We start from the raw sequence: 18,311 nt of genomic DNA, 5'->3' as shown, positions 1-18,311 counted from the left end.
AAAAGAACTCAACAAGCTAGCAAAACAAAGAGGAAAGAAGGTCTCTCTCTTTTCGTGTAGCATCTTTATGTACCCACAGTTTGTAGGGGCTTCCCTGGGCCTGCACATTTATCAGGAGTGCTGTGCTTTTTGGTTGCTTTACCCTTCCATTTTCTGTGGATTCATGAATTGTCCAGGAGAAGATGACAGGCCAGTCTTCTGGCTTCCTGTAGTTTGGGATGCTCTCTGGGCATTGCTGCTCTTACAGATTTACAGAAGAGAGAAGCTTTTTGGTTGATGAAGCTTTTCCTTAGAGACCTGTCTAATGTTTCATTCTGAGGGCTTACAGAAAAAAAAAAAGAAAAGGCTGGTTTAGTTTGTCCTACATCTGGGAAAGTTGAAATAGATATTTGGCACTAACTGTTTTTATTTGCTCAGTTTATTCAGCTAACTGCTCTTGGTGTCATAGGTAACCATGGTGGTTGTTCAGGAAAATATTAAATTAGTAAAACCCAGGTTAGTTTAAATGCACACAAATAGCTACAGGAGGCAAATACTTCCTAGTAGTGAAATGTCAACTCATTGACAGAATGGAAGTCTTGTGCAAATCTGACCACCAGTAACATAGTCCTAAATCCCAAAGAGCAGAGTCTGGAAAGTGTGAACCTTTTTCATATTAGTAGTGCAGAATTACTAGAACATTTTCAGCAGGTATGTTGCTCCCTTGAATTAGGTTGTGTTAATTAGGTATCTCCAAGTACCTTTGGGAGTCCCATAATTTTGCTATTACTGCAAAAATAAATTGAACAAAAATACTTTTTCTTAAGTCTTAAATGCATTCCTTCTTCACCCTGGCAATATCAAGATGTGAAAGTCATGTGGCTCTGTTGGGTATTCTTGTGTGACCAGTGCAGATCTTAAAACCACAGCCATACATGCTTCTCATATATTGTATGTTTAGCCAGAATGAACATCATGTCTGCGTGAAGATGTGTAATTCTACTGTGTTTTGATTAAAGGGAGTAAAAATATATAATTTTGCCTGGAGACATACTGTTCTAACACAAAGCTCTTGAAATTAAGTGGCACATTTAAATGCCAAAACAAAGAGCTTCCTTGGAGCAGAGGAGAAATAAAACTGGGAAAATAGCAAAAAAAAAGGAAATTAATACTATTAAGGTAAAAGCCAATGTCTTTGGTTTGACAGGTGAAGATTCCTGGGTCTTACAACAAAATTAATGTTTATTTTGCCTTCAAACTCATTTAAGCTAAGAGTTTAATTTGTCCATTAGGGAACTGGACCTAAATTCTCTGGCTGTGGAAAGCTATCCTTAAATCTGTGAAACCTGTTACTTGAAGGGAATTATACTTCCAGTAATCACAGAGGCATTTCACTAAATTGGAGTGATAGTTTAGACTTGGCATATATGAAGACATGTAAGTATGTGTTTGTGTATGGGCTTCTGCACATAACCCTAACTAACCCCTAATTGGCTGGCCCAATTAGTCCCTAAGAAACATTAGAGCATTCAAAAAATTATGAATATAATAACTAGGAGACTGAGATGATGAAGCGCAGAGATTTAAAAAAATGTATTTTAATATATGAATAAAGGATTGTGGCCAGAAGAGTATTGCCAGAAACACCAGTATAAAACTATAATGCTGTGAAGCTCAGAATCCGTTTTTAACAGGGTCCATAGTTTTCTGAGGGGAATGAAGAAGGAGAAATTATAGCTGTTTTGGTCCAGGCTCAGATTTCATGACTTCAGAATCAGTACTACTCCCAAAAAAATCCAGTTTTCTTATTCTGGAATAATTTTTTAAATACTTGTAGAAATCAGTGAAGAAGCACTTAAGTGTAGGAGACATGGTTTGCTGAAAAGAATTGAGTAGTTGTTTAGAAGATTTCTGGCAAATAATGTGGCAGTTGTTACAAGTACTCTTATATTCCCAGGAGGCCATAAAAATGTTGGCTGCTGGTGTCAAAAGTGTGTTGGACTGAAAAGTCACCTGCACCATCTGGATTTTGCTTGTGGAACATCACAGCTGGACTAGTAACAGTTAGATCTTAATGACCAGTTTGAATTTCATGGTACTTACAGGATCCTTCAGTTTTGTCTTGTCATTTTGATTCTCAGTTTGTTTCAGTGTTTTGGTAACAATTATTAGCATCCCAAAAGAGGTAAGTCTGACAAGGTACAATTTTCTCTAAGAGCAGCTCCACTCCCGATGATGGGAATGTTTCTCATCCTCACAACCATGTTCATGTTGCTTGATTTTTCAAACTGCACATAGCTGTTGGTGTTATGACCAATGTGAAGAATTATTCCTCTCAATCATGTTCACTGTATATGAGTTATCTGCAGACATAGAAAATGAAGTAACTTTTACTGTTTTGTCTGTTTTGAATCAGGTTCATGCACTGTTAGTTCGAGAAGTCGATGTAGAGAAGGTGTCAAGTTTTGAGAACCCGTATGTAGATGCAATAAGAAGCTTATGGAATGACCCTGGAATTCAAGAGTGTTACGATAGACGACGGGAATATCAATTATCAGATTCAACTAAATAGTAAGTATATGGTGGCTAGAAACAACTGTATATAATTTTTTGTTTCTAACAGTGATTTTTACATTGTATCTTCTTACACTCTGTGTATGTACGTGTTTGTGTGCATATGTAGCACAAACATACCTGAATATACACTTACCAAATGGAATTAAGGATTGGAGTACATCTAGTTTAGGATTATATCTGCACTTGTTTCACAGAACGGCAGTCTGTGATCATTCAAAGTCTTAAACTAAGATTCTAACTGGGGATAGTTAATGTTTTTGTTTTCTTTTGTTAAACACATTCAGGCCCTTACTCTCTGACATACAATTAAAGTGCAGGATGGACAAAAATCCTGTATTGTCATATGACAGTAGTGAACACTGGCAAGTGCAGTCTAAGTAGACCTCCATATAGTTCATAAAAACTCCTCTTTTCCCAGGTTTTTCCCTTTCTCTCCCAGATTGCTTTAGCAGTTCTGGTAGTGAAGTAAACAGCACTAAGAAAGGGGGTTTGTGTTATATCAAACTGCCTTTCTAAATTTTGAAGAACATTGGCTACCAGGAAGACAACAGGAAAGCACTTTAAGTTAAACTGCATTTCTCGTAGATCAAGAGTAAAAATGCATATGTGACTAAAAATTATCTGAAATGTTATGCCTTTGGTTTATTGGGGCAGGAATCTGTTAAAATAACACTGTGAAATTTGCCATTGGAATATGAGGTCTGTCTGAAGATCCATTAACTTTAATTACTCCTTAGTAATGTAGCATATAGCTCATAAAAAATTTCTCATCTGCTGTCAGAGAAATGGATGATGGTAAGGGGTGATTGCCTTTTGATGTTCACCAATGTTACAAAACACAGCATAGTTTGTTACTAAAGCTGTGGCAAAATCCTGCATGGTCTCTACATTAATTTCTGTACTATCTATGAAAAAAATAATTCTGATGATATAATTCCAGTCTCCATTAGACATGTGTACATGAATGGAAGCTGCTTACTGAGGAAATCACAGAATAATACAAAGGCACCATGAAGCTCCTATTAAGCTCATTGGAGCAGGGCTGTAGACATGACAGGTCTGGGATGATGTTTATCTGCACAGTAGTCTGAGGGTCCTTATCTAGAATGGCACTTTATAAGTCAACATGCACTTAGAATCTTGCTGATACCATTCAGGCAGCTGAAGACCTACGGACACATGACATAGGTCTCCTCAGATTTGGTGCAGTGTTACGACCACACCATTTTTTTCTTCTTGCTCTATCCATAGTGCTTCTGTTGTCTTGTGCAACTCTCTGTCCAGGTTACCTTCCCAGCCCATCACTTGTGTTTGTGTATTTTGGTGTAGACTAGTGCAAAGCACAGTGGCATCTCTCTTGTTTTGGATTCTCACTGTCCCCACAGATACCATACTGTTTTGGTTTTAAGTGGTAAGAAAACAAACAGACTATTACATAAAGAGAAAAATTTCAGGATACATAAATGGTGAAAAGAAAATTTTAGAGACAGCTTACTGACAATACACTTTCACATTGCTTCTGTACTGAAACAGGTGGCAAGGTTAGGCAGAAGGTGAAGCAGAGCTTGTCTTGCATTTTTAATTTTTTGTATTTGTAGGTCCTAACTTTGTTCCCACAGCAGATGTGATACTGGGTTTAAAGTTGAAATAAATGTATGTATTTTCTGTGTTTACCTTAGAGGTTAAAAATAGAATTACTTATTCTCCAAAGTAGGAAATAATGATCTGATGCTACTTCAGATCAGATTGTGCCGAATGCCATAGTTTTGACCTATGTCTAATTAAATTGTCACCATAGTGTATCTTCTGAGTAGCATTAAAAATAGTAGGGAGTAATCATTATGTAGCTATAAAAGCGAATTCCTAGTACATTGTCTTGCAGAAGGTACTTGTACTAGTTGATTGGTTATTTTTAAGCTCAGCATGTTTAGCAATTTACCATGAGTTTTTGCAGATATGGTGACTTTATTATAGTTCATACTATGGATTTCTGCAAAATCTTCTAAATTAGACCTGTGAATCACTGTACATGAGTCTTTAGAAAACCCTGTATGTGTGTTTATGCTTACAAGTAGAGTTTTTTCATTATTTAAGTCCACTAAAAGCAAACAAAAGAAACATTGTTTCATAAATACAGTGTATATGTTTAGGAATAAGTAAAACATCCAAACAAATTTGCTAGCATTAAATCCCTGTCACAAACAAGGAAACAAATTGCTTGAAAGGGATTCACAAGGCAGGAAGAAATAAGCACTCAGTGCCCATTGTCTTCTGACTTGGTCTATAAACCAGAATGGTTTGTTGTCCACCAGATCTCTTGTAAGCATAGGTGTCAATGTCACACGTGTTCTTTGTTCATCCCTTGTACAAGCCTCTCATCTGAATAGTTTTCCCCTGTGTTTTTATAGTAGTAGTAGTATTTTCAGACTTTTGCCTATATTACTGTAATTCCTCCTATCAGTATTCTATAAAGTGAAGTGCTAGATCCACCCTTGGGTTACAGCAACCCCAGGGAGAGCTACAGGCTTGGGGCAGAGTATCTGGAAAGCTGGTTGGCAGAAGAGGACCTGGGGGAACTGCGACAGCAGCTGAAAATGAGCCAGCGGTGTGCCCAGGTGGCCAAGAAGGCCAATGGCACCCTGGCAGTGTCAGACATAGTGTGGCCAGCAGGACCAGAGAAGTGGTCCTCCCCCTGTACTCAGCACTGGTGAGGCCACATCTCAAATTCTGTGTCGAGTTCTGGGCCCCTCACCACAAAGAAGACATTGAAGTGCTGGAGTGTGTCCAGAGAAGAGCAGTGGAGCCGGTAAAGGATCTAGAGAGTAAGTTCTGTGAGGAGCAACTGGGAGAGCTGGGAGTGTTTAGTCTGGAGGAAAGAAGGCTCAAGGAGAGCTTATTGCTCTCTACAACTACCTGAATGAAGGCTGTAGCAGGGTGGGAGTCAGCCTCTTCTCCCAGGAGGCTGGCAGCAGCAGGAGAGGACATAGCCTCAAGCTGCAGCAGAGGATGTTCAGTTTGGACATCAGGAGGAATTTCTTCATGGAGAAAGTTGTTAAGCTTTGGGATGGACTACTCAGGGAGATGGCAGAGTCAACATCCCTGGAGATGCTCAAGAAATGACAGGACTTGACACTTAGTGCCCTGGTCTAATTGACAAGGTGGCAATTGATCAAGGGTTGGACTCAATGATCTTGGAGGTCTTTCTATGATTCTGTTATTACACAGTCTTTCTTTACATTTTCTTTTATTGTTTCTAAATTCTGTTTCTGGTTTCTAACATGACCTGTGTGTATCATAATACCTTCACCTTCTGCCATATTTTCACTTTCTTTGTTATTGTTAGCTACCCTTTTGGTATTTTTATACCCACTAATACTCTGGAAGAATACATCAAATGCGTGTTTACCACAAGAGGTGGGGGTAGCGTCTAAGAAAGAGCGTCCTGCATCCTGGGAGTTGATTTGAACTTATTGGAGGCTCAGAAAATATATTCCATTCTTTTCACTTGCCATTGGATGCTCCAAAGGTTGGATATTCATGTTTTTTAAAATCAACTTTTAGGCTTCTCTGTGGTAGAGTCAAGGGCACATCAGGTGTATAGAGGTTATTCGCTTCCACGTGCATTACGGGGTGACTTAGCCCCTTAATTACCACTAAACCACATCCCTTTAAGATACTGTTCACTGTGTGAGGCAGATGTAAACTAACAACACACTGTGGATTGCCTGAGGTCGTAGTTGCACGAGATGAGATCATTCAGTGTGCACTGTACAGGGTGTCAAGATCTTAACCTAGATCTAAGGAGGTTACCAGTCAACAGTCTGATTGTATCTTTTCAAAGCCTAAAGAGAGGAGAGGCAACAGTTGCCTATGTTGTTATTAAGGGAGACAGTTGTCCTAAGTGATATTTCACATTTATGAGACAATTTACAGAATTCATGTTGCGATTGGAATTTGTCAAGATTCATCACCATTTTCCCCACTAAGCGTTTACCCTTCATGAGCAAAGTGTAGGAAGTGTTTAGAACTGGAAAGTGTCCCAGAGCCTTACTTGGCTCAGATTTTCAACTTCATGGCCCTCGGAAATGGAATTATTCAGTCATTGTGTATCTCCAACCAAGGACTTTCTAGTTGCTGCACAAGCACTGAGAATATCTGTTTAGTTTCCCTTCCATGACTGTGTTTTCTAATACTTCAGGTAATTAAACACCATTTTCTATCAAGTTTCTACCCCACTGTGTCAGCTATGCTATGTCCAGAGAAGATCCATGAGGCTGGTGAAGGGACTCGAGCACAAGTGCCATGAGGAGAGGCTGAGGGAGCTGGGGGTGTTCAGCCTGGAGAAGAGGAGGCTCAGGGGAGACCTTATCACCCTCTACAACTCCCAGACAGGAGGCTGGAGTCAGGTGGGGGTTGGACTGGACTCGATGATCCTTGAGGTCTCTTCAAGCCTGGTTGATTCTATGCCAGTGGGTATCTAATAGCTACTTTGTTATGATGTAATGCACTGCTTTATTAGTCATACATGTATGTCATTCTCATACATGTGTGAGAGTCTTTCAGGCTTTTGTTTCTGCACTTGTTTTCACCTTTAACGACTCAGTTCCTACAGTTACATAGCTGTGCATATACCTGTGAGGTCTCTTCAAGCCTGGTTGATTCTATGCCAGTGGGTATCTAATAGCTACTTTGTTATGATGTAATGCACTGCTTTATTAGTCATACATGTATGTCATTCTCATACATGTGTGAGAGTCTTTCAGGCTTTTGTTTCTGCACTTGTTTTCACCTTTAACGACTCAGTTCCTACAGTTACATAGCTGTGCATATACCTGTGAGTTGTGTTAGCTGGACAGCTAGTGCAGAAACGCAGATTCCAGTGCTTTACCATGTAGTAAGAGCTCAAGGGTGTGATTCTGGGGACATCTTTAGCATATCACTGATTGTTAACAGGGAAGAAAGAAATAAAACTTAATGATGTCTGCCCATTAAAGTACACCTTTTGTGAAGCTATAGCAGAAGTTGTACTGCTTTGGTTATGTAGTAATTTTTGTATGACAGTATTCCATGTGAGTTTGGAGTTTTTCCATAACTTCATACTGTGTGCTAAAAATAACATTTTGCTTCTGTGTTACACTTCTGAAACAAGTGCTTCTCAGTGGAATTACTGTGTGTTCAATACAATGTGCTTATACAGGGGGAAAGATCAGTGTATAGATCTAAGTTTTTACTGCAGCAGTTTACTCCATTTGCTGCTATTGCCTTTAGCAGTCATTCTTTGATTTCATAAAGCTGTAGGGAATTCTTAGAGCATAATGTGTCTGTGAGAGCCTTTCAGAAGGACTGATGTTGTCCTAAGTTAGGACCTGCTATGGAGGTGATGCTCATACAGCAAGTTTTGAACAACTGTCTGTGGGATATCTGTGTAACAATCATTAGTTTGGGGTGACAAAACCACATACTCATAAGATGCATAAGCACTTCATTATTTAATTAAGATTTTAATATTGTTCATTAATTCTTTCTTACCTTCATTTGTTAAAATGTACTTGAAGGTCCTAAAGCTGTATTTGGGGGCAGTTTGTGTTGCAAAATGGTAGAATCTGCATTTATATAGTCATGGTTTACATAGCCCCACTTACGTAAGGTTTACAAGTAAGCTAGAAACAGCAAATAAAAAGGAAAGTCTGAAAATTAAGATCAAGTGCTAGCAGCAGAATCATGCTAATCCTATCTTAGGCCTTAGATACAGTCTCCAAACATAAAAGGAAGGTCTAAAGAAAGATGGGACGTGACACGTACTGCATACCAAAGTGCTGCTTCCTATAGAAAAACTACAGGTTATGCAACAGAACTCGAGAAATTCAGAAGGGGAACTGGGGTTATACAAAGCAGCATACAGTATGGATTTCTTGCAGGATCCTTCTTTTGTGCAGTACCAAGCATGTTTTTAATGGCTGTATAATTTTTAAATCACATTCCCTACTAAGAAACATGTGCATGAGCACTTTTTAATTGGATGACTTGCCTTTTTAGCCTTCGCCAAGGTTGGCTTTTAACTGCGCAGGAAATTGTGGAAGACAGCTAGGTAGGATTGGGTGGGAGAAAGATGAAAAGAACACAGTGTGGACTTCCTACTGACTGCAAAGATCTTAGGTTTACTGTGTTTACTTTAGATTAAGATTTGATAGTTCAGTGAACTGGTAAAAGTGCCTCGAATTTGCGTTGGTGGTGTAGAGGCTCAGAAATGCAGACTTCTACAGAAACTCTGAGAGTACAGCAAGGACTTGTTTACATTTTGGTTTGTTCACGGCTCATGCTTGTACACTGAAAATTGATTCTATTTTCTGTGCTGCTACCTGTTAGCAAAGAGGACACTTGTGTCAGTTATACTGGCAGCTCCATGAGGCAGGAAAAAGCCTGCGACAACAGCTTTAGCAAATGTGCAGTTGAAAGACAAGCAAGTTGTATGTGCTTTCAAAAATGCAAAAAAAAAAAAGGCTTCTCCCATTCAAAGCTTGATTTTCAGCACATGGTCAAAATTAGTGCTAGTTATTTTAGGGTTAATCTTATAAGCCAGTTCAGCATTTTGCAGAACAAAGAAACTAAAAGACTCCACCTCCCCCTCCCCTAAACCTCACCAAACCCCGAAACAAGTGTGGCATGTAGTCCCATCCCATTCCACAATAACCAGGCTCCAAAGGACAGAGATATATCAAATCTTACTAAATATCTTGCCTAATTATCATTAATCATAAACTTTTGTTTTTATTTCCATCCGCACCACTACTGTATGTGTGTGAAACAGCATTTTGGAGAGGGTCATACCTGTGAACTATCCTCATTCCAAGGAAAATGCTTTTTATTAAACCTCAGTGCTTTCGACTTGTAATGATGTAAATGTTTATTGTTACTATCATACCAAAATGTGTCTGCCCTGTGGTTGAACACAGTGAAAGCATTTGCATGTGAAATGTTACTGGTAAGGTTTGCTTTTATAGCTGTGTTTACACTGAAATTGCCCAACAAACTTCATGTTAAACAGCAGAACTTGTGGAATTTCTTGAGGTTGTCCCTTCCCTTTTCCTTGTACTCTCATTCTTGGCTTATAGATTATGAAACAGTCATCTTGTTGACTGGCTGGGTGGCAACAAATCATCTTTACTGGTTTTATACTGACCCTTTTGTCATTGTCAGTAATTAGTGCTATCTCAACATGTTTGGTTTTATTCGGAGATTTCTAATGGAGTGTTTCTGGTGTGATGCCAGGCAGTTCCCTTCTCCCCAGCACTGTGTTTCAGAGGCACTCTGCTCCCCAGGGGCTTCTCCTAAGCTCTCAAGGTCTCTCGTGCAGACTCCTTCTAAGCCCAGGCTTTGTTAGTGTGGTAATGAATATTAATTCAGTATATTGCTACATCAGTTTTGCTTATTGAGTTTAGGAGGAATTACTAGGCAGTACTGATGAGTAAACCAGTCTCATTTTTAACCTTGGAACAGGAAACAAATGCTATAGATGGAAGGAGGCTGTAGCTTTTTTAGCTTTGTCTGCCCATGTTGCCTGCACCTGATTAATTAGACTATACACCAAACACAGTTTAAAGTTACAAAAATTCATCTTATGGAATGGTTCCTGATAAATATGGAATTTATCTCCTGATTACTTGCAACAATCTGACCTCAAAGGTGCTGGTAGCTCATGGCTGGAGGAGGGTGTTTAAGTGTCTGCCCCTTGTTGAAGATGCTCCAAGACCTCAGTCTCTGAAATTAAATTCAAATAAATGTGATGGTCTGTCTTCATTAGTTGATGTTGCCCTAGGAAATTAATTAAGCCAAATCTTGAGCTGTCTGTTCACAGTGACAGGAGTCGTATTTAACTTCTGAAAGAACTTTATCAGTTAAAACAACTCTGGCCTGTTTATTAAGGTTAGGAGTCTCACTTCCTTGCTTGATTTCTGTATGGGAAAGGCATGTAGGAAAGTACAGAGCCAGTGAGCCTACTCCCATGGTACTGCCCCTGCTGTTTGTTTTGAAATGTGGACAAACAGTACCTTTGAAATGTGCTCTCTTTCAAGGGCAACGTTGGCACCTCCACAACCTGGCAGCTTCCCCGGAGCTGGCTGCAGGCTTGGACCTTGTCATAGGTGATGTAAAGTGCATTAAAAATAATTACTTCCCTCTCAGTGCTGACTGGGAAACAAAAGGTTTCCTCTGCTCCTGGTCAGTGTGCAGATCACAAGCGTGCTGCTAGACAGTGGCAGTTTCTCCTGACGTCAAGGGAAGGCCACTGCCAGCAGCTCATTACATACTCATCGCCTTGGTAATGCACCTTCTGCCTGTCACTATAGCAACCCCCTGGAAAATTACCTCAGCAGCCACTAAAATTCATTTTTACAAAAACTAATTACAGGTATAATTAACTTTCGAAACTTGGTCTCTGTTATAAATTCACTCAGAACCATGTATTTTCCTATTTTCTTCCCTTTGTATAATGCTTAGCCAAGCAGGTAACTGTTTGGGTGAGAGGCCATGTCGCTACAGTGTGAGTCATCAAAGTAAGATTTCTTAGCAGGTGGTAAAAATAAACTCAGAGGAGTACTGTGTAGCTGAGACCTAAATGTCTTGCATAGTTGCTACTACCTGTACAACTGAATTCCCTGTGGCAATGCAGGTGGTTACCCACATTTGGATTAGCCCTCAGGATGGCTGCCAGGGTGTTTCCAATACCCATGTTGTTGTTATGATTTCAACTTTTGAAGGTGATAAACTGAGAAAACATCTGGTTTGGGCAGTTGTTGGCAACACACCTTTTGTGGAAGTTTGTGGTTAGGTTAAGTCTTGTGATTTATTTGAAGAGTGTGTGTAGCCATTTCTGGTAAGAGTTGCATTGCAAAGGCTGATAGCAGTATTTGTTCATTCATTTTTACTTAGGCACTTACCCTTAAATACACTGAGCATGTCTCTTACGTGCCTAAGTTTTTTGTTTGTGCATAGCATTTGTTTGTCCAGGTGAGCAATATAGTTGTCAGTACGTTGTTCAGGGCTGCATTAGGTAAGAGCTTTAAAGCCACAGTGAATCAGTTTGTTAATAAGCAGATAAACAAAAAAGTCAGTCAAAATATTAATTTTCTTTCCTTCCTCACCAGTCTGCATTCATAAACCTGACACATTTCACATAGCCTTGGCTTCGTAAATCCTCTTTTGGCTGCAGATAAGCCAGTGGAGGAAGTAACTCCACCCTGCTTTCCTGCTGGAGTGGACTTCCCACACCCCAGGCTGTATCCATCAGCTAGCCTACCTTAATTTGAACAATGTCAGTAGTGTTTCTCCACTATTCCAAATCATTTTGACAGAAATGTGTTATCAAGCTGTTGCACAAGGGAAGGAACTGGCAGCTGGGGATGGGCAGCGGTGCAGCTAGAGTGGGACTGGAGCCAACACAGTTGAAGGAAGAAAAGAAGTGGTATTAGTTAGCACTTTTGATGTTTTCATTTAAAGTTTCTGCTTGCTAAATTAATTTAAAAATAAATGCATTATTAATTGAATAAGCTGTAGTATGCTGAAAGCATATGCATGCAGTGCTGCATTCCCCTGGTGATTTTCAATGTTACAGGAGCAGTTAGAATAGTAATAGGTGAAAATTGTGTTTGCTGGTAGTATGGCATTAAATATTAATGGTGTTCCAGTTGTCTTTTTATGTGAATAGTCACCTGTATTCATTTACATATTCCCTCTCAGCATTCTGAAGTAGTGAGTCAGCTCAACAAGCCAGTTCAGCAAAATTAGACTATCACCCCACCATTCCTAATGCAATGCAAAAATGCCTTCTTGTGCTTCATGAAGAGAAAGTGTCTTGGGTTTTGTCTGTGTAGTACCATGGTTGCAGAATTACAGTGTTTTGCAATTAATACAAAAGCTGTACTGATGTGTTGAGTTTAGGTGTGTTGATTTTCTCCCACTGGCATTTTAGGAAGATTGCACCCAACTGAAGAGAGAACAGTTCATTTCTGCAATATGAAAATAATATTAAGACAACAATATTAAACAATGCGTACAATGGAAAAGAAGGACCCTGGTGTCAGTCCTAGTGTTAGATTTTATTACCCAAAGTTAATAGTTAATCATACTACTTTATTTTAGAGGTTATGTACATTTTAAGAGAGACTTCAGGTGTTTTTAGTGGTTCTAGAATATCTTGAAGGGAACTTGTTGCTGCTGCAGGCAAAGCTTTCAGTCTGATTTTCAGAAGCATGTTTAATCCCCTTGAAGCTGGTAGCAGAATGTGAAGTTACATGTCCTCAATCACAGCTCTGTAATTGTCTGCAGAGCTGTCAGCAGCAGAAAATACCTACTCCTTGGCTTCAGAACAACAATGCAAAACATTAAAATTGGGATTCCAGCACAAGCAATTTTTCAGCAGAAGTGTCCCTGTTATAATAGAATTTAAAAAACTCCCAAAACCAAACAGAATAAAACACAAAACTTAAAAGAAAACTGATTTTTTTTTCTATTCAAAAAGAATGTAATAGAGTATTTGCTATATGCTCACAGCATGAAAATAGTAATAGTAAAAGATTCAGAAGTAAGTTGTGCAACAGAGAACTGGGGTATTTTCATTTAAATAAATTGATAAAATGATATGTTTATTAATTTTTAAGTTAGAAAGAAAAATGGTGGGGGCTAAATGGCTTTATTGGAAAACAAAAAAAATGCAGGATGTGTTCTGCATTGCCTTTGTTGGGCTGTAGATTCTGATGGTCACAAAAATTTTCATTCTAAAGGACTTTGTGCATGCTTCTGGCTTATTTTTTCTATGGGGAGCTCTTGCTGGTTTTGACACTGCTTCCTTAATTCTGGGTTTGAGTGTATGATTCAGGACACTTCTTAGAGAGCCCAACATCCTTTGATCTAGTAAGTGTAGAAATCCAGGGAAAGAAATAGGACTCCATAAGGATGCATAAGGACGTCTCTGTGGACTGTGTAGGCTCTGGAAGGTACAGTGGGTGAAATGAGTGAGAAGGTAGTGACTTGATTTTAGTTATTGAGTGGGCAGAACTTGAGTGGAACTGAATAAGAGTGAGGATAAATAAGAGTTAAGGATAAAGTAATGCATCTTGAACTTAATGACATCAATCGTTTGTGTTAGGACAAAAAACCCCTTCATCTGACCATTTAATGACTTTCAGTAACATAAATGGGATTAACCTATTTAATATTATCCCTCTGCCTTATCACCTTTCTAAAATCAGCCAGATGTGCATTACTGGATATCTCAGTAACATGTCCACTGTGCAGAGGTGCAGTAACCAGGCTCGCCTTGGAGACCACAGCAGCTTGCCAAAGCAAATGCAAAGAGACAGTCATGTAAATGGGCCACCTGACAATTTATTCAGTTAAAACTCTACAGCATATAATGACCTGCGATGCTTCTTTATACCCTTCCAAAATTTAGTCACAAACCAAAACCAATTCTTTTGGGGGTGAGAAGGAATAAGAAGCTAGTTCAGGGTCTCTGCCACTTTCTCCTTGTGGTGGTTATGAGTTTTGTTCACTTACACCAACAGATTGATGATGAGCTTGTTCATGCTGCTTTTTGTGTAAAGGAAGCTTGAGGGCAGATGAAAGTGCTCAGGCTCTCAAGCCATTTTCTTATTGCCAGAAACTAATAAGCGTTCTCAGAAAATACTTTCAGAGGAGTAGGTTCTGTCTTACTTGAGATATATGGTTCAATGCATCTTTCTCACGTTTAGTGTTTACTACCAGATTAATATTTCATGAATAAAATCATAGCAAGGGAGATTTGATGATAAAATTTGATAATTGAGCCAATAATATTTTGGCTGTTTCATAGAGCTAACAAAACAATTATTCTGTGTTTTTATTGCAAGGTAGAAATCAAACTGCTTTGTTTCTGTCATTGTTCAGGATAACTGTCTCTCAGTATTTCATTAAGAAGTAATCCAGAACATCTAGAAGAGGTCTGATTATTTCTTATATGGGTTTATATAAAAAAAAGGCCTTCACTTAATTACTGCAAAGAAAAGAACATGTTCAGAGCTTGGCGAGACATCATCATCATCATCATCACTTAATAAGTTACAATATCATTGCTCTCATCCCCTAGAGAGAATGGGGGCATCCCTAGGTTAATTTATCTTCTCAGTAGCTAACTCTGGGACATTCTGCTGTGAACTAGCCAAACACCCAAGAGCTTAGTTTCCTGCAGCAGTCTTTCAGCAGTCTTTCTCCCAGATGTCTGCCATGGTGAGAGTCCAAGCTGCCCAGCACACTGATTTCAGGAGATGTCCAGCCAATAAGCAGAAGGGTTTTATGCTGTAGTCGCTGAAGCTTTACAAGTAATTTTATTGCAATTTTGGGTTATTTCCTAGCCAACAGGAGTGTATTTCATGTACTGCAGGCTTATTAACTTTATCAGAACTTTCAGTGTAAATTCAAAACTTCAGGTGCTGGAGATCCCACTAAATAACTGGTGCTGCCTTCTGATAACGAGATCTGGAGAGTTTTTTAGTTTGTCATTGGGTGGGGTTTTCCTTTTTTAATTTAGTCTCCAAACAGTGCCATTTATCCTCCTACCATTTTATAGCTGATAATGATCTATTCTACAGCAGTTCATTGTTCTTTGGAAGGTTCATGTTTGTTTATCCAGGTGTGTGTGTAGACACTGCAGAATGGATATCACGAAATATGTTACATATTCAAATAAAACCATGCAATTTTGTATTTCTCACAGGTTATATAATACTATGTGTCTAAATTGCTTAGAATTATGTAATTGAAAACTCTATTGAATTTACATATGAAGGCCATGCAAAGTTGTATGAAAAGAAAAGGTCCCTTTCATCAGAAATGGGTTTGGGATTGCTGGTGGACGGCGTCTCACTATGAGCCACCAGTGTGCACAGGTGGGCAAGAAGGCCAATGGCATGTTGGCCTGTGTCAAGAATAGTATGGCCAGCAGGACTAGGGACCTAGCACTTTTCCCTGTGCTCAGCATTGGTGAGGTCACACCTTGAGTGCTGTGTTCAGCTTTGGACCCTTCACATTAAAAAGGACATTGAGGTGCTGGAACGAGTCCAGCCAAGGGCAGTGAGGCTCATTAAAGGCCTAGAAACATGTTGTATGAGGATGGGCTGAGGGAGCTGGGTTTGTTTAGCCTTGAGAAGAGCCATAGGGGTGACCTCATGTCTCTCTACAACTACCTGACAGGGGATTGGAGAGAGGTGAGGGATGGTCTCTACTGCCATGTCTGCTGTGAGAGGACTAGTGGGAACAGTTATAGCTGAGACAAGGGAGATTCAGGTCAGATGTTAGGGTGGTCAGGCACTGGAACAGGTTGCCCAGGGAGGTGGTGGGGTCACCATCTCTGGAACTGTTTGTAAGGCGTCTGGATCTGGTGCCAGAAGATAAGATTTAAGAGTTACAGCAAAGCAGCAGTTTAATGGTTGGACTTGATGATCTTAGAGGTCTCCTCCAACCTTGATGATTCTATGATTTTATGATTCTGTGAAAAACAACACACCGTAACAGCTAAACTGCTCTCCTGTAGAATTTGCTTGAAGCTGTGTTATTGAGGATGGTGTACATTTTTATACTTTGTCCCCTCTTTTCTGCGGATAATGCTCATGTTTTCTGTTGTACTTTTTCCTACTCCACAGCCCATTTCCGTTCCCAAGTTTTTCTTTCTCTTTTCCTCAGTGAGATGATGGTGTCACTGTCTTGCATTCCTGTTGTTTCTCCCTGTCTATAGCTATCTTAATGACTTGGACCGCATAGCAGATTCCACCTATCTGCCAACTCAGCAGGATGTGCTCAGAGTTCGAGTCCCAACAACGGGGATCATTGAATATCCATTCGACTTACAAAGCGTCATTTTCAGGTACGAAGAAAGTTCTAACACCCACTTGCCTTGTTTCTTTTGTTTCCCTTTACGTTAGTAATACCATGTGTAGGATATTGGTTAGGAGTGTACTAAAAGAAGTTACTCCATGTTTTTAAAATTTGAGCTTAGTCAATTTATTTTCATGTAACAGTCCACATAATATATTAGAAAGTTAATGTTGAAGATGTCTGAAGGATCAAAGGCTATTAGGTTTGTTATTTTTAAAGGTAGTTACTACTGATAGAAAATCTGTACTTCGTATTTTTAATAATACATGTCAGTGTTTCACTATGAGTAGTAATTTGAAAATACAATTGTGTGTACTTGTAATTCATGTAAGTTATGGTATAAAAGGTTATCACTTATGTAGCTGATTTTGAAATTACTCTCCTTTAGTGAAAAAATTCACCATGTATTAGTGCAAGTACAGTTGTTTTAAAAAAGAACTGAGGAATTCCAATTGCAAGTTTAGACACCTGTGTTTGCACTGAGTCATGGGATGATGTAGAAATACACTGCAAGCAGACATGAGTTTTAATTTTGGCTGTCATAAATTTTAGTAGGTAAAAACTATTCTATTTGCTTAAAATGGGGCAACTTTTACAAGTTGTAAGTGTTGGTTCTGGTAATTTGGGGGGAAAAAGGCAGTCCACCAAGTCTGTTCTGTTCACATATATTGCCAAGTCATGGCTCATGAGACCTTTGTATCTCATAAATCTGAGGGGTTTGAGACTCACAGTAATTTAAATACAGAAAACACATCAGACTTAAAGCAAATATGAATAACTGTCAACTTACAACAGATTCTCTTAAATAGCAATGGAAAAAATTATTAAGAAAAACTAACCAAACTGCCTTTAACAAAATTCTTGAATTTTGTCACTGTGTGTGTGGTTGTGTGTTGTTAAGGTATTCATGGAGTTGATGTGGATGTTAAATTTTGCAGAATGGTGGATGTGGGAGGCCAACGATCAGAAAGAAGAAAATGGATACACTGCTTTGAAAACGTCACATCTATCATGTTCCTAGTAGCTCTTAGTGAATATGATCAAGTACTTGTGGAGTCGGATAATGAGGTAAGCAATTGTCAACAAAACCCATCAGTTTTAAACAAAAAATAGCTTCACATGTCCAGTCCCAGGTGTTTTCTAAGTGCATTTATCAGAAATCATGCACAGCTTTCACCCAGTGCAACGAGAAGCACTGCAGGGATCAATCTGCAAATATGGCAAAGGGGACCCGTGGACCATTCAAAGAAGTCTATGTGTTATGTGCTGAAGGGGAATACAGTTGAATGTAGAGAACTGTTCATGCAGTAAGCAAAGGCACCGTAATAGGAGGTGTAAATGAAGACAAAATTTATAGATTCCTTGCTGGAACAGACCCTACGGTAGTAAACTTCATTCCTTCCACTTAAAGCATAGGGCATATATTGTATTTTTATTTCAAAAAATAAGTTAGGACTTAGGTGAGCTGAGGGGGCAGAGCACACTACTACCCATGGTTTTGAATGCCATTTTACAGAGTAGGGAAGTTATTTAATGTTCAAATTATTTTGTCTTTCCTGAGTGCTTATTTCAAGTTACTCATCTAACTTTTACATATTTTACTCACTGGCACTGTCCTGTGCAGTCTTTTAGCACTTACTTAGAAAATTTAGGTGAAAACAAGCAAACATTTGAATCATCTTCACAGCTTGCATACATGCTGATTGCATTGCTTAAGAGAAAGGTTGACATAACAAAGAAAAACAGGTGTCCCTGGACATTTATGTTTGTATGCTGGACTGTCTTCAGGATTCATGTACTTAAAAAAGCTTGGGAGCTCTGAAAGCTTTTACATTTGTAGTCTTTTCATA

At 39.1% G+C, this 18,311-nt stretch overlaps 1 protein-coding gene across 1 annotated transcript in view; it reads left to right on the top strand.

Annotated features, from left to right (window-relative positions):
* Positions 1–454: 454 nt before the first annotated feature.
* The window catches only part of LOC103801589 (guanine nucleotide-binding protein G(q) subunit alpha-like), a 36,902-nt gene continuing 19,045 nt past the window's right edge, over positions 455–18,311 (top strand). The window contains exons 1-5 of the mRNA XM_009074008.1: positions 455–495; positions 1,063–1,084; positions 2,390–2,550; positions 16,322–16,450; positions 17,400–17,529. Of these exons, the coding sequence (XP_009072256.1) occupies positions 455–495; positions 1,063–1,084; positions 2,390–2,550; positions 16,322–16,450; positions 17,400–17,529 (483 nt within the window). The remainder of the gene's footprint in view (positions 496–1,062; positions 1,085–2,389; positions 2,551–16,321; positions 16,451–17,399; positions 17,530–18,311) is intronic.

The sequence above is a fragment of the Acanthisitta chloris genome, unplaced genomic scaffold (genome assembly GCF_000695815.1).
Source record: "Acanthisitta chloris isolate BGI_N310 unplaced genomic scaffold, ASM69581v1 scaffold15974, whole genome shotgun sequence".
NCBI lineage: Eukaryota > Metazoa > Chordata > Aves > Passeriformes > Acanthisittidae > Acanthisitta > Acanthisitta chloris.
The sequence above is the reverse complement of the archived record's forward strand: the minus strand, read 5'-3'. Positions and strand labels throughout refer to the sequence as shown.